This window comes from Coturnix japonica, chromosome 3 (genome assembly GCF_054131305.1).
Source record: "Coturnix japonica strain WE chromosome 3, WE-NBRP24, whole genome shotgun sequence".
Classification (NCBI taxonomy): Eukaryota; Metazoa; Chordata; class Aves; order Galliformes; family Phasianidae; genus Coturnix; species Coturnix japonica.
Genome location: NC_140665.1, coordinates 54,973,244 through 54,989,099, shown reverse-complemented (window position 1 = coordinate 54,989,099; position 15,856 = coordinate 54,973,244). Strand labels below are relative to the sequence as shown.

General features: G+C 36.6%; 1 protein-coding gene across 50 annotated transcripts in view; it reads right to left on the bottom strand.

The window, feature by feature from the left end:
* The window catches only part of EPB41L2 (erythrocyte membrane protein band 4.1 like 2), a 93,112-nt gene that overhangs the window by 6,620 nt on the left and 70,636 nt on the right, over positions 1-15,856 (bottom strand). For 6 of the 50 annotated variants that reach the window (XM_015858477.3, XM_015858474.3, XM_015858476.3 and 3 more), the window contains 10 exons: positions 15,509-15,690; positions 11,272-11,334; positions 9,066-9,212; positions 7,870-7,974; positions 5,220-5,366; positions 4,214-4,267; positions 3,458-4,015; positions 1,812-1,934; positions 1,212-1,310; positions 150-230 (listed from right to left, as the gene is read on the bottom strand). In XM_015858477.3, the coding sequence (XP_015713963.2) occupies positions 150-230; positions 1,212-1,310; positions 1,812-1,934; positions 3,458-4,015; positions 4,214-4,267; positions 5,220-5,366; positions 7,870-7,974; positions 9,066-9,212; positions 11,272-11,334; positions 15,509-15,690 (1,559 nt within the window). Of the gene's footprint in view, positions 1-149; positions 231-1,211; positions 1,311-1,811; positions 1,935-3,457; positions 4,016-4,213; positions 4,268-5,219; positions 5,367-7,869; positions 7,975-9,065; positions 9,213-11,271; positions 11,335-11,596; positions 11,630-13,430; positions 14,079-15,508; positions 15,691-15,856 lie in introns of all 50 variants that reach the window. The other 44 variants (XM_085541641.1, XM_085541642.1, XM_015858488.3 and 41 more) reach the window with 25 other exon arrangements.

Here is a 15,856-nt window from a genome sequence, read left to right as displayed (position 1 = left end):
AAATCAGCTGCTATCAACAATCTCAAGATCTTTTTACATCTTCACAAAGTAGTTCTCTACCTTTCTTCTATTTTGGGTTTTTTGAAACATTTTTTAGATCTCACTGAACTACTGGTAAGATACCAGCTGCTAATAGTATAGATACCCACCTCATCATGGTCAATATCTGCATCTCCAGTAATGACAATTCGTTTCTCAATTCTTGTTTCTGATACACCACCTTTAACCATCTACAGAAGGCACAAAAACCAAGGAAGTATCTTAGTGTAATTAGTCCTTACAGCCACAAGCATTCATAGAATCATAGAATCACCAAGGCTGGAAAAGACCTAAAAGATCATCCAGGCCAATCATTCACCTATTACCAATAGCTCCCACTAAACGATGTCCATTCCTCACATTGCTGAAGGAAATAACATCATGCTTTGTTTCTTCATTTCTCATTCTAATTTTAGCTCATACAAAAATTCTCACAAAGATAATTTTTATTTATTATGTTAAAAGTTTAAAGACAAAAGCTGGAAATACAAAATTTGTAGTTTCATAAATGATAAATAAAAACAGCACTTCTGTAGTTCTATCATATTCTGGCATGAAATGGTATAGGAGGCCAAAATAGATGTCATGTCCTGTTAACATTTAGTTTTCCTTTCCTTTCAAGCATGGAAGGCAGAACACATAATTCAACACCAAAATATGCCCACATAGAAGAGTAGTGGTATGGTGTGTTTTAAAGTACACTGTTAACCCACCAATACAAAAGGAGGGTGAGCACAGAGGCTAAGAAAACATCATTTCAGCACACCCTTACAAGAGACACCATGAGCAAGGTTTCTATGGATCTGAGACAAATCGATGATGTTAACGAAGATGCAATAAGCTCACACCATGTGACAAAAGAGACGAACTTAAAACTTCAGTGATGTTCACCTAACCAAACACAGAAATAAGAGTAACATGAAATGCTAAAAAATAATTCAATAATTAAATACCACACTTTTCGCCATTCTGTTCCCAGATGTTCCTGTTTATTCATTAAGACTCTTCTGTTCAACATCTGAGTACAGAAAAACACAACTCCCACATGTGCCCAGAATGAATCTAATCCACTGCAAGTCAGTTTAGCAGTTATTAAAGTAAAAGAGACTTCATGTAAGACTTTTAGATTTTTTTTTTTTTTTTTAAGTTCAGAGAGAGATTATCTGTTTTACCTTTGTGATGTGTGTAGTTGTGGTAGTAGAAATTGACTCTGATGTAATTGTCTGTGCACTCAGCAGCACACCAGCACCGCTGCCAGCGCTACCATCAAACTGTAAGGAGAGAAACATTTTTGCCATTTAAAAGCTTTGTTTTCAGATATTTGAATTTTTATTTTTTATTTTTAATTACTAAGCATACATTTAATCTTTAGTTCAAATTGAAAATTAAACATCAAACTTTAAATTGAAGCCATCTGAGTTTACAAAGTCTGTGCAGGCTGTTAAGGTTTATCATAGCGGAAAGTTTATGACCAAAGTTAAGTGTTTCTTTCAGAAGCAATGTTACTATTCTAACCATGTTTACAAAACGAAATGAGTTATGAATTTTGATTGAAACTAAATTCTTCAATCAACAAAAAATACTTTCAGAACTTTAGTAGAAATATTGTCCTATTCACACGTTTCACTTCTCACAGCCAAACTACAATCTTAGTTGTCAGAGAAAGTATAGTTTTTGAAAAGCATATCTTTGATTTGACTTATTTTGTGCTATAAATTACTGGAATAAAACCATGCTTTCAAACAGTATAATAAATCACCCTACCACTGTACCTGTGGAGATTCGTATGTGATGGTTTTAGTTTCTGTTTGAACAATTGGAACTTCTTTTGTGGAGATTTCAGTTTTCTGTGTGGCATCTGAAATGGTTACCATCTCTGTTTTCACTACTGGAGGCTATGGTGCAAGAAAGAAGCAGTCAACTCAGAGGGCATAAGAAGAAAGTTTGTAAAATCGAACAACAAAGTAAAATAAATACATAAGAAGTCCAAGATTAAGATAAGCATTTGACTCTTTTTCCATTTGTAAAGCATGTAAATAAGCAAAGTGAAATGATATAATAAATGCACATACACAGCAGGAAAGTCCGATCTCCTAATAAGCCTTGCCAATATCCCACATTTCAGCCAATGGTAAATATCACAGAAGGTAACTGATAAAACCCAGTTCAAAGGTGTTTAAAATGTGTAAAGGAGCATCAGTAGGAAAAAAATCTCTGTGTAAAAGTTCCATCAAATGAGAAACCGATAGCTATCTCAGATGGATAAGCTTCACATCAGAATTAATATTGGAAAAATATCTATGTTTACTTAGTCAAATTGCAAATAACAACAAGAAATTCCAATGTAAAAGTTTAGCTTCTGAATATGCACTACTGGAACAAAAAACGACCTGGACACTTAGATTTTAAGTAAGGGAAATCCAGACGAAAAAAAGTCTTTCCCTTCCCTCAGATTCTTCCGCACACATAGAAGCCCTTCTGCCCTCTCTTCAAACAGGCTATGATTTAGGAAGCGTGTGTTGTCTGTTTCTAAAGGTCTTATAAGCTATTTTTTCAGGTCACTAGACTATGTATATAGAAGACAATGACATAAAAAGTTGTTCAAGCGTGAGTTGGGAGAAGCAACCACTAATGCAAGACAAACAAGAAAAAAAGAACACCCAACTGTTGAAAAAACCTCAGTAAAAGACCACACTCACATTACAAAGACAAGCATACTCACACTTTGTTTTTTACACTTGTTTTTTCCTCTTTTTAATGAAGGTTACCCAGTAAAGTACCCTTCAGCCTTGTCTGGTTACAATCAGGTGACTGTGACTGGAACTAACTTCCACTTCCCTAAAGAGTGTAATAGTAAAGATATGCACATATGCTCACTGAAAGATATACTAGCTCTAGCCTGTAATTTCATAACACATCTTTAAAAAAGATGAAAAAAAAAAAAAAGAAAAAAAGAAAAAAAACAAGAAAAGAAGAAAACAACGGGGGGAAAAAAAGAAACTAAAATTTGGGATGGGTATTTTCTAATTCCAGTTGTTAATAGGTTTCCAATTACAATTATGTGTCATGGACATGTCAAAAACAACTGACAAATAGACGAGACTTAAAACATAAGAAACACAAATAATAAATATACACTGTGTATATGCACATAAAATAACGGGGTATAAAAAGGAGATGGCAGTCTTCGGAAGGCTTGCTTTACTGGTGACTCTCAACCAGTTGTAGCAAAAAGCCAGAAACCATAACTGAAGCAGACAGAAATTCGCTGCTCATCAGTGGTTTCCCCTTCCAAATGATCTGAATCTTGTTGGATGCTGTAACAACTGGAAGAACAGGAGAAGAAGAAAGGCAGGTACATTTTCACCGAAAGAAATCTCTCTGCTTAATCTAGTTGTCAAACTGTTCTACCATTTACCTCAGAACAACAAATTATTTGTGGTGAAACATCAATGTCAACATGAGACACATCTCCATTGAGTTTCAGCTGTTCCTCCTCCTTTTCTTCACCTAGGTCTCGCTTAATTTCCTCTGACAAATTCTTCTCCTCTGTAAGTATGGTAGTTGCGTTTTGCTGAACCAAATCTTCAGCTGCAAGTTGTATGCACTCAGCTGGTATAGTTAGCTGACTGACTTCTGGTGTGGCTTCCACATGTCGTATTTTTTCATCATGTTCTTTCCTTTTCACATCTTCCTCTTCTTCCTGTTCTTTGATGACATCCTCAGCAGCCCTGTGTTGTGGCTGGTATTCTCCCACCTCTTCATCCTCACTCTCACTACTACTGCTGCTGCTACTACTATCTGATGGCAAAGAAGAAGAGTCCTTTTTTGTCAACTGCTCCACCTCACATGTTTCCCCAGCATCAGTGGCAACTTGTATTTTCCCTTTGTTGGTTTCGTCTACGACTAGTGCTTCTTCTATCCCAACCTCTGCCTGCTTCTTCTCCTCCACTATGTCCAGAGTCTCATGTGAACTCTGCACAAAAAGACATGGATGAGGAAAAACAAAAGTAGATTATATGAATAAAATAAAGTGATGGAAACAAAATTAGCTGATGGTTGGTTCATGTCATGTAGAAGACAAAAGATGGTTGTGATGGTTAACTGAAAAGAAAGAATGAAGATGGATTGGAAGAGTTAGAGCCACATTTAACTATGGAAAAATCAGTAGAACCTTATCAGCATTGCTGACTTCCGTGCAAGGTCCTTCTGCTCTGGAAGCATGTTTCTGTGAAACAAAAAGCAATCAGAACAAAAAATCAATGCATAACCTTTCTAAACAAAATAAGATTCCTCAAGCTAGCTTTTTTTTATAATATATTTATACATGATACAGGACAGGTACTGTGTATTCACTGTGAGACCCACTTAGAACTAAGCTCCTTTTGTTCTACTTCATTCCAGTATTTCATTCAAAAGTAGGTAAGTATTATGGACATTATTAAGCAGGACAAAGCAACATAATTAAGAGAGACTGAAAATAAAAGTTTGAATGCACAGGTCAGTGATGCTACTGAGGCAATTATTTATCTTAATTGAATCAGGAATTAGGAATAAAAACACTATGGGAAAATATATGAAGAATGCATTCTGGTATTGATTTATCACCACACAAGATAATAATAAAAAGAACAGAAAAACAACAAACTACTGTAAGATGTTATTAGTTTGTTCATTTTTGGGAGGGAGGCTGCTCATGCTTGTGTCTTGTCAAAATAGCAACAGGTGACTACCAAGATGATCCCATTAAGATTTAGTTTGAGTTGAGATTAAAGAAACTATGTTAGTATTTGTTTTGCAAGAAAATGAACTGTGATAGACATAGCCCACTAAAAGCTATGTATTACATACTTTACCTAATTATTTCTGGAAAATGTCGATTTGAATTCAAGCAGCAACAATACAAAACCAACACATCATCTGTGACTTAATCCTAACATTTATGGCTGTTTACCAAGCAAAGCACCTACAGAGCACGTGCCAGCATTCCTGGCGACGCTGCAACAACAGCCCGTTAATAGTCCCGATGCCTATAAAGTACGTACACTAAGCTCTGGCTGTGTCTCCCTCCCACCAAACCAAGCAGCCAGCCGGCTCTTGCAGCACGGCACAGCTGCATCCCGCTCCCCGCCGTGTAGGCGCAGGGCAGCGGCCGCGGGCAGGGCAGGGCGGGGAAGCACCTGGGGCGGCGGGGCCGAGGCGGCGGTCTGCTCCCCCGCAGCGCCCTCTGCTGGCCCCGCGCGGGCGGCGGCGGCGAAGGGCCGGTCCGGGCCGGCGCTAAAGCGCTCTTGGCTAAATAAAATGGACGCTATCTCTTCTTCTAGGCTCTAGACGAGTTAGAGAAGGGAAAGAATTAGACGGTGACGAACAAAGCGGCAGCAGCCTACAAAGGAAAGGGTCGGCAAGAGAGAAAACACGACAAAGACAAGCGTTTGATCCGGAGCGTTCGGTACGAGCTTGGGGACATCTCGTGTGCATCAAGGTGAGAAAGAGAAGAACAAGACAGAACATTGCCATTATCACAGTGCTCAGCAGCGATCTAACGCGCTGTGCCCACCAAGCATATAATTCGGCTCTTTACTTTGCACTGTACAAATTAAAAGCATTCAATATTTCCATGCACTTCCTACCAGAATACTTGAACTACTACTATCACTGTCAGGATTTCTCCCTTTTGAAAGTCCATTCTGAACACTTACTAACTTCTGTTTGGTAGCTTCAGGCACATACATTTGCTTCAAACAATACATTCCCACAAAGCTAAAAATAATTTACTCATCCAGGTTGTTTATAAAATATTTAAAATGAGTGAATCTGCATTTATTAAAGAATCTGTTTTCAAAAGCCTTTCCCACTGCATTGGTAAAACCTGCCTTAATCAAATGTACATAGAAGCATATACAGTTTAAGTTGCTTATAGCCTGTTCTATTTTTGATAGTACTATGAAGCCATATGGTAAAACAAGCTTTTAACATTCTTGTGGGTACAAGCTTCTGAAAAAGCATATAAGATCTTACATTACATTACAAGTATGAACAGCGAAAATAAAAAGCCAATAGTGTAACAGATACCTAACATGGACATAACATACACCAGGTAACAGACAGGGTAGGAGCACACGCCAGAGGAAAGCTAAAAAGCCATGCAGATAAACTGCTGTTTGGGTGGACTTACTGTGCACTAGCAATGCAGAATCTGAACACTTACACAGGTTACACCACGCTACCATGCATACAGTGCTGTACGTTTGGCATGCAGAAGAACAGAAAAGGAAAAAGAACTATGTTTTCTTCCCCTACACTAAGATTTGAATTATGTTCCAAAGGTGGCCAAGAAGATTTTAAGGAAATGCAGGTTGATTACATCTACCTTCATGCGATGTTTGATAATCATCATAGCAATGTATTCCTCACCATCACTCCCTTTCTCTTATTTGCTGTATCCAATGAACATGAATCCATCAGTAGCTTGGATAAAAAGGCAAACTATGTTCACGATTTCTAGCCTTCTAATCTTTTAAAAAGAAAACTCCAATTGTGCAACTTGCTTCACAATGTAAGCCTTGCTCCCTGAGGAGGCATTTAGCACAAGTAACCAAATGTAGGAATAGAACTGGCACTATTGAACCAATTACTGTATTTACAACAATGCATCAGACTCTGAAGATGCCTAAATTTCCTGGCGAACGATCTCCAGGCACGTAGGTGCATATGCTGTTTGGAAGCAAAAGAGGGTGGGTCTGAGGTTTAGGAAAAGCCACCCACAGTAATGATTCTGGATAGCCATAATATGATGGTCATTTTTTTGCGACTTATGTATCGTTGCACCATAATTTTATAATTAAGTCACAGATGCTGCGCATTTGTGGGAGTACGTGGATACAAATGAGACATATCCAATGCAACATTTCTTATACACAGGAAATGCAATTATTTGGCAAAAGAAGGAAGAAAAGAAAGAATATTAGCAGCGGTATCCTTGTTAATTCTCATCTATTATTCAGCTATCCTAAAAGATCAGCAGGAAAATGTACCTTCCAGGAATAAGACTGAGCAATGTGTACTAACAGTAGGAAGTTTAAATTTAGAGGTAACAAAGAACTTGAATTCAAACTTCTCTACTAATATCAACAAATAATTTGGGATGAAAACATGCTTTATCCCAAATCTAGTATTTATATGTTATACTTAAATAGGACTGGCAGTTTTACAATCTGTTTTCATCCCATCTCCTAGGTGGTGGAAAACAGTCCAAAAGTCATGTAAAAAAGACAACATCTCAGTTGCCACCTCCATCATCACTACTATACTGCTAGCAGTCCCACTAATTATATAGCGCTTTTCATAGGTGTTAACCAGCTTAGGAGAGAAGAAAAATTCTCCCATTTCCTGGATTAAGAAAAAAGTACTGAAACATGGAGATACTCAAAATGTGACTGCATTTTTAGCATTGTTGATTTGAGACATGGTTACATAGTAAATACAGGAAATAAAAGTTATTGTGCAAAGTGTTATGTAACTGCAAACAGCAAACAATTATTTCCACCTGGAATGGAAATATATGTTTTGCTGTTGTCCAAATCACATAAAATACAGTAATTTTCCAGTGGAAAAACATTCACTTCAAACTGGAACCACTCAATTTCATAGTTAGTGCTTAAGCAGAATGTTTCTGGCATTCATACACGATTCATATACACAGATCTTGGTTTGAAACTCAAACTTCTCTTTGCAGTAGTGGTAGCAGGGGGAAAAAAAAGAAAAGAAGCAAGTGCCCAAGCCAGCCCACAGCAGATACAGCAAAAAGGCAGTAGATTTCAGGGCAGCCACCTTATCAGTTTCCTCTGGTTTTGTTCCAGCAATCGATGGCATTGCAGTCCACTGCTTCTCCTTCCCAGGCAGCACTTTCACTTGGAAAATGTGGTCTCCTTTTTTCTATTTAGTTTTCATTTTGTAAAACCAGTGTAAATCAACAAGCAATGAGACAGATACACACTATTCATAAACATAAAACCAAACCATCTGAAAATAACAGAACATACTAAATGAACAAAGAAATAAAAACCAGACATGAACGAATGATACTTGGAAGCTTCAATATGGAGAAGTCAACATAAAAAATGCACACAAACACATAAAAATTAAGTTATGCTTTTACATAAATGCCTATTTTAACCAAATAGATATTTATAGCTTCAGTGTGTCAGACATTTGTAAATTTGTACCATGTATCACTATGCAAAGATTCTAATGCAGTACCCAAAAATTAGAGTAGTAATTTACCTGCACTGGGGAGTGGTAGAGATAATAGGGAAAGAAAGAAGGTAAACAGATTGTTTCTGAGGACTGATTGGCTGTTCTACTCTATAAAAGCAGCAGCAATTAACTCCTCAAATTTAGGAGTTCAAGAATAGACAGAAATTTGAGCAGGCAGGTTTTCTGCCACAAACAATTAGGATGATATTTTTGGAAAATTGTTTTCCAAACTGCTGTTTTAATGTCTAGTTAAAAAGGAGGTTTAAAGAAAAAGCAGGTAAATTCATTTTATACATGTGTGGAGCCTAAGGTGAATAAATTTTAATGACCACAATAAATTTGTCCCCAAAGAGGCCAACAACATAAATTATCTGATCACGTAAGGTTCTTTGCAAACAACACAGGTCAGACAGCTGTTTCTGCATAGGCTGCCTAGGAAAAGTTAAAAGGCGCATGGAGTAAAAACCTCTATCACTGAAAAATTAACTCTGTAGATATCAAACTGAAATTTAAGCTGCTGTTAACACAGAGCAAAATATTGCCATTGCTTCTAACTTCATCTAGTGACTCTAGACCAGTTGCTGAGGAACAAAATTCCACACATTATTTAAAGCCACGTCCAATGATAAGCAGTAATAAGTTAACATATACGTAGTATAAACAAATATTACATTAGCTGGAAGAATTAACATAAAAAACAAAAGGCATTTACTACATCGTCTACAGGGTTGTATGGAAACGCATGCGGATAAGTGTCTACTGAGACATACCCCTTGTGTCTGTAGGGACAGAGGTGTGATACGCCGCTTTTCCCACTCATTGGGGCGTGGTTCAGGTGTGGATTCCATGAAATTGCGCTTGAGCTCACTAATGCTAGCCTGGTGTTTCAATAAGTCGTCCTGGGTCTTATCCAGGTCCTAGCAACCCGCAACGTAAAACAAAGTAGGACAAAACACGACAACAAAAGCAAACTTAACAGTTAAAAAAAAAAAAAGAAAAAAGAAAAGAATCAAACCAAGGAAAGTGCCTTGTGTCTGCAGAGTTGTTCTTTGGAATGCATTAAAAGTTTAAAGCCATAATGGAACTAAGTTAATTTTTTGGCGACTAATACACTACAACGCTACTGCATTTTGATGCAAAGGAAAGATAATGCTGTGCACAGTTATTTAATAGAGAGCCATTTTCATCTGAAACAAGAAGCTGCTAGCCCTTTGAAACAATAATTTCTAGTCATTACTTGCTTTCATCTGAAATTGGCCAAGTATGCAAGCAACTAACACCTGCATCATTCACTTCAGAGGGCCTACTCATCGTGCCTATTGTGTAGGCTTAAATGTACTGGAAGAATCAGATGTAAGGACTTAAAGATTATTATCTGTGTTTTCCACATCTAAGAACCTGACTGCGGATGAATCTGTCAGGTATATATATTGATATGCACAAAACCCGTGAGGGTGTCTTGTCTAAACTGGACCTTCACAGGCAAGCATCAAAGGGGGTACCAGTGTCAATATCAAATTACATTTTATTATGGCTCACTGAGGCTCAGATACAGCAACTTACATTGAAAAAACCTGTCGAGTCATATAAAACACAAAACCAATACAAATCCTTACATTTCTGATGTCTTTTCACTTGTATGTTCAATGCCAACAGTGCTGCAAATCTATTTCGTAATTCTCTGAATCTTCAGATAGACACTGAACACTAAGAACTTTTTCCCCTTTTGGTAATTCAGTAGGACCAATGCCTCACTTTTCATCTAGGACTAATAATCAGGGAGTATTAAATATGTCCTCCTTATGCATTTACTCTGAGAGAGTATTGAAACATTACACCAAGGACATTCCAATACACAAGTGAAGATAGTGAAAATACCCATGTCATAGTTTTAAAAACTGTCTTTGCGTGACACAAGGCATGTTTCCTAGACTTGATCACAGCAAAGTAATGCAGTGTATGCTTTCAGTGCTTTAGTAAGTTATACAAAAGCAAAGTTTAAATAGTGACCAAAAGCTGCAAAAAGCCAAAAAATATATTAGTTATGTTACCGTGATCCACATACCTCCTTATTAACAAACAAACAAAAACAATGATTCTTAAAAAGACGGCTCTTGTGACAAAAGGAATTAATGATAGCCCCATTTGGATGAATTAAGTTAAAGACAGCAGCAGGATTTTCTGGATTTTCTCTGGTTACTGGCTTCTGTTATTAATGACCATGTTAAATGATGCTGGTTTTAACTACAGATCAATCCACGTTTACAGAACACACGGAAATCCTTACAATAAAAAGAATCTCCTTTTTAGTGGCAAATAAGAGCACTACACAATCAAATACTGTTCAAAACTCTTTGCTGTTGCTCATTTTCAATGAGCATCAACGTTTAGGGAGCAAGACTGCTTCTCTTTTTTTAGTTCCATTTAAAACAAGAAAAACCAAAATTTCATAAGCACTCAACTTTAAAAATCTGATACTTACCTACATTTCTCAAAGCTCCTAAAAAAAATCCTAACTGTCTGACCCAGAATTAGTTTTTCTATACTTACATCGCTACTTCTGCCTTAACTGCCTCCCTTAAGTCAGATTTCACATTTGAAAAAAGATGATTTTACTGGGGAAAATCAGAAACGTTACTCAACAAAGCAAATGCACACTTAAAGTAATGTATAAAAAAACCCTGTTTATGTTGATGTATCAGCCTAATGCGTTGGATATATCTAAATAGGGCTATTATTCCCACTTGCCACCTTGAAAACATCCAGCAAAAATACACTTAAATGTTCAAGCTAAGGGTTTTCTTTTCTAAAACTAATAAAAACTCAGAAACTAGAATCATAACATGCAACATTTCCAAGCTTCTTTTCCCCATGCACTTCATGCACTGTGTACATAACAGCCTGCAGGTGACCTCCCATCCCATGCAGCCTGGCAGCCCATTAGAAAAGAAAGTGTTTCTTTTATTATATACAAACCTCCAACATTAAATTGCTATGTCTGACATAAATATTTTCCCCGTCTACTCTCAACGAATTGCTCTGTGAAATTAAGTCACACACACACACAAAAAAAAACATAATCAAAATGAACATAAAATGTATCAGGAAGTTTTTAAAACAACAAAAAAAGCACAAAAAAAAGAAAAAAGACTCTTGGAAACAGACTGTCAAATACAGGAAATAAAGTGGTATGTTGAAAAGGAACTATTCAGACAAAAACCCACAGAAACTTAAGGGTGCTAACAAATCAGGCAGCTACAGCCAGATTTAACTATTAAAATAACAAACAAAACCTATGCACCTTCTTTTGTACTTCCTCCTCTTCAGATTCCACCTATGTAAGCATATTATAAATTATCAAAAAAAGGAACCATTAACACACGCTTACAGAGTAACAGAGGCATCATCTCTTTGTAAATGCTGCAAAGCGTGCTATTATTTACAGACCTTGACTGTTTCAGCCCCAGATGTTGTTCAAATTATTAAGCGACTTTGGTCTTCCTTCACCTATATTGCTGTAGAATGGCTGAAGTAATACTTGGTATGTGGCATGAAAAATGAAAATTTCACACTATGCCCCTCTTGCTTCTCAGTGTTATCTCGGATATTAAAAAATGAATGAAAAAGATGGTATGTATAATTTCTATGATAAAAACCCTAAGCCCTGCAATGACTTGATGGGAAAATGGAATTTAATACATGACTTTGTTTGATAAAACAGTTTAGAACTCAAATTCACTTGATATTAACACTTTTTAGGTACATTTATTCTTCCTCAAACTGCACTGCACTCTGCTGGAAGTGATTTTCACATCTTAACCACAAGGATTCTGAATGGACAAGGAAAAGGCATTCTTTAAAAAGCAAACCACCTCTCATCTCAGTCTTGTCACAGGTACAAATACGAAAAGTATTTGTATTGAAAAGTCAATGTGTGCTAACACGCACATTTGAAGAGTGGTTTAATTATTGCATGTATTGTTGCATTTTAGATTGTGCGAATGCACACCTACATTGTACATATCATGTTATTATTCATTTCTCACTTATCTATGATTCTACTGTCTGAAACTATCATGGATTGCTTTAGGTCACTGAAAAAGTGACCTACCTTTAAAGTAATGTTTTTCATTATTAAACTATATTTGTGTGTAATATTTGGTAAGTTTTTAATGCATACTATGTCTATTGATTGAATTGGTTTAACCAAGTTTATTAAATGTAATATTGAACAGACCCCAGTTTTGATCCCATTATTTTGCTTTATATTTACTTTGAGGATAAAAATAAACCACCTTTTTCTAGTGCATGGTGTTGTTGCTCTAACATGAACAGTAAAGGCAAGGATGCATTTTGTCAACCACTCCAGATGATCAGAGCAACAAAATAATGTGAAAGAAGCTTCTGTATAGCAATTACAATAGTGCATTTCAAAGACAGTTCAGAGTTCAGTTATTAAAGTCTGAAAGAACCTGAAATCTCAGCTAAGGAATGAAATCAGTCTTTGCCTTAACTACTGCTAGAGATCAATGAAACCACTTCAGAAAAAAGTAATATTAGAACCAGCTTTGAACGTATTTTTGTAGAATGGAAACATCTGAAAATCTAAAATCTAACTAGCAAAAGCTAGTTTAAAGAAATCACAGTAATACTTTTTGAATTCAGTATTTAGGAATTTCACTTTTCAGATCTTCACAGAACTTCTGAGATGTGCATTGCAAAGTGAACGCACTGAGGAGACATGCATTTTAACACAAATCTGTCAGTGCAAGTAATGCAAATTGCAATAATTTTCAGGTAATAGTAATACTAGATATGTTATTTCACAGCAATTTTCAGGTTTCTGTGTTCCTAAACATTTTGAACTACAAAGCAACTCTACCTCAGTAGGGTGGAAGATCAAAAAATTATGCATGCTGCATGAATTCAGGCAAAAATCATCCAACCCCCCCAAAAAAAACCCACCACAGCTATTTACTGACTAAAGACCCCTGAATGGCAGTTTTTCACAAACAGGAAAAGTTAGAAAGATACATACACATATCTCTGTCAGTGTGTGAAACTGAGGAAGCCTCTGGGAGAACTAACGTAATGGCTATGCATGGAGTCAACATTTAATCAACAGAATTACACACCTCCTCTTCCTCTGCTTTGTCATTCAGGTCATTGTCATAAGAGGCACTAAATGAAGTCGCTTTAGGCTCCAGGTAGCAGAGGGACAGAGCAAGAGGAAGGGAAAATGTGAGCGAAAGAGGAAAAGACTGGAAAGCTGAGAGAAGCAGCAGAAAAATAAGGAGAAAAGAGGGGATGAAGGAAGGAGAGGTGATAGGAACATAGTGCTGAAGATCAGGCGGGAGGAAAGAGATGCAAACATCAGGAAGGCTAGGAAAACTAATATAACCATCTTCATCAAGCAGCGATCGAAAACAAAAAGAAAAGCATCTGATAAAGCTGAATGAAACACACAATTCAGTGTTTTTGTATTCATTTCTACAGATTTTTCCTTCCATGGCAGAAGGGCCTTGACTAGCTAGGGCTCTCGTAGATTCAAAGTTATTGATCAGTGGAACTATTTTATTTTCATTATGATCTGGTATTTCTCTCATAGAATTATATTCTAAGACATCTGGGATGGTAAAGACAGGCTCACAGAGAGGATCTTCCTCGGAAATATCTGAGAGCATGTCCATCTCACGGATAGGTGACAAGTTTGTGAGATGGGATGACGCAGCAAGGATGGGTAGTGATGGCGGGTGTATGTGAGTGAGCTGAAAAAATAAATTCTATGCACGGTGGAAAATGAAAGCACAACAAAATGAAAGTTTGTAGGTACAAAAAGAGGGAGGAAAAAAAGAAATCATTTGTTAGTGAAAATTTTTATTTAGGGATAGCTCTACTAATGCAATAGAAACGCCAAATGAAAATAGAAATCCCCTAGCGTTTTACAAGCAGACAGCTTGTTTACTTCTATGGATTATGAAATCGAAACCATTATGAACGTTCTGTTCTCCGGCTGCAAAGAACTTTGCACTTTTGAACTGCAATAGTCACATCAGATGGAAGCAGACAGACATTCAAAGCTTTGGCAGAAAGGTCAGGGGACAGTGCAGTACACGAAAGACAAGCTGGCACTTTGAGTCTTGGGTTTATAACCGTTTCCTCTAAGACTTAAAGAGTGCTTAAGGGGGAAAAGAGAGCTGTTCACAGAGTTGGCATGTGCAACAAAACCTTACTAATCAGCTTCATGGAAAAACTTCCCAAAATACTGCTTTTTTTCTTCTCTTGATTAAAAGATTGAAAGATACTGCCACTTCAGAAGGCAGGGAGAATCATCATTTTATCAAGCCCAAAGTCAAAACATAGTAATTTAACTATTTTTCTCCCCTCAGTGAAGTTCACACGTACCTTTTCCTAAGCTAATTTAAAAATCCTTTCAAGTAGTGAGCAAAGAACATCAAAAACGCAACCATTAGTATTTGTTCTGTTCCAACACTTGAATGTAGTGGGAACACATCAGCTGCACAGAGAAACTGCAGTTCAACTATCACCACTAAGATTCACATGGGGAGTAACTGGCAAAAAACTTCCAAACAAAATTACTTTTTAAGTATGAAAGTAAGTTCTGAAGAACAGCTAGAAAAATAAGTAATATCCCAGAGAGAGATAGTAATCACACTACTCCAAGGTTTTAGCCAACACCGTGGAAGGAAAATTTTATACAAAATCCTGCAAGCTCTGAATTTATTTGTGTTTTACCTATTCCCCCAGAGATGGACCAAAATACTCAAATTTCAACAGAAATCTGTACCTCGGTTCAACACAGAAGTTTTTAAATGAATAAATTATTCTACTAAATTACTGCTAAAACAACACTGTTTTTATCTATAAATATTTAAAAGCAGTTATAATACATCCAGATTTGTATAACATACTAAAATGGATATGCTAACAAATAAGTCTATGCAAACTAAGAAATTAAAACGCTATTTACACTTATAAATACTTTCTCCAGAACTGAAAATTGATTCTACACATAAGTTTGCTTTCGCTTTTGCTTATATACACTTACATTAACATAAACTACAGAAGATACTTGACAATTTTCTTTAAATATTTAATACAGTGTTCTGTATGATGCTCAGAGGCGGTGGGCTCCAAATAAGCAAACATGCACTAAGTGGACAAATAATTTAGGTGTGAAAGATATCCATACCTTTCCATCCTGAATCAACTCTAATTGTGGAGTTTTCAGTGGGCTTCCATCATCTTCTCTGCCACCTTCTTTCAATTTGGCTTGTCCAGCAGCTTCGAGGTCAAGGATTTTCTCTCCTCCAGGCTGCCCTCTTGTAGTATGGAAGTCTCTTGGCAGACTTTGATCTGAGATACTTATGGGAGCTGTTAAAGAACAAAATAATGTTGCTTAATTGGAATAAGTTAGAACATTTTGTTTTTAAGACTTCATAAAATATTTTATAGTGATATCAATAAGGAGGAACACAGGCCTGTGACTGAGTGACATCATTTTTCAGCTTTTTGCTATGTACAAAGTCTATGATTCTTA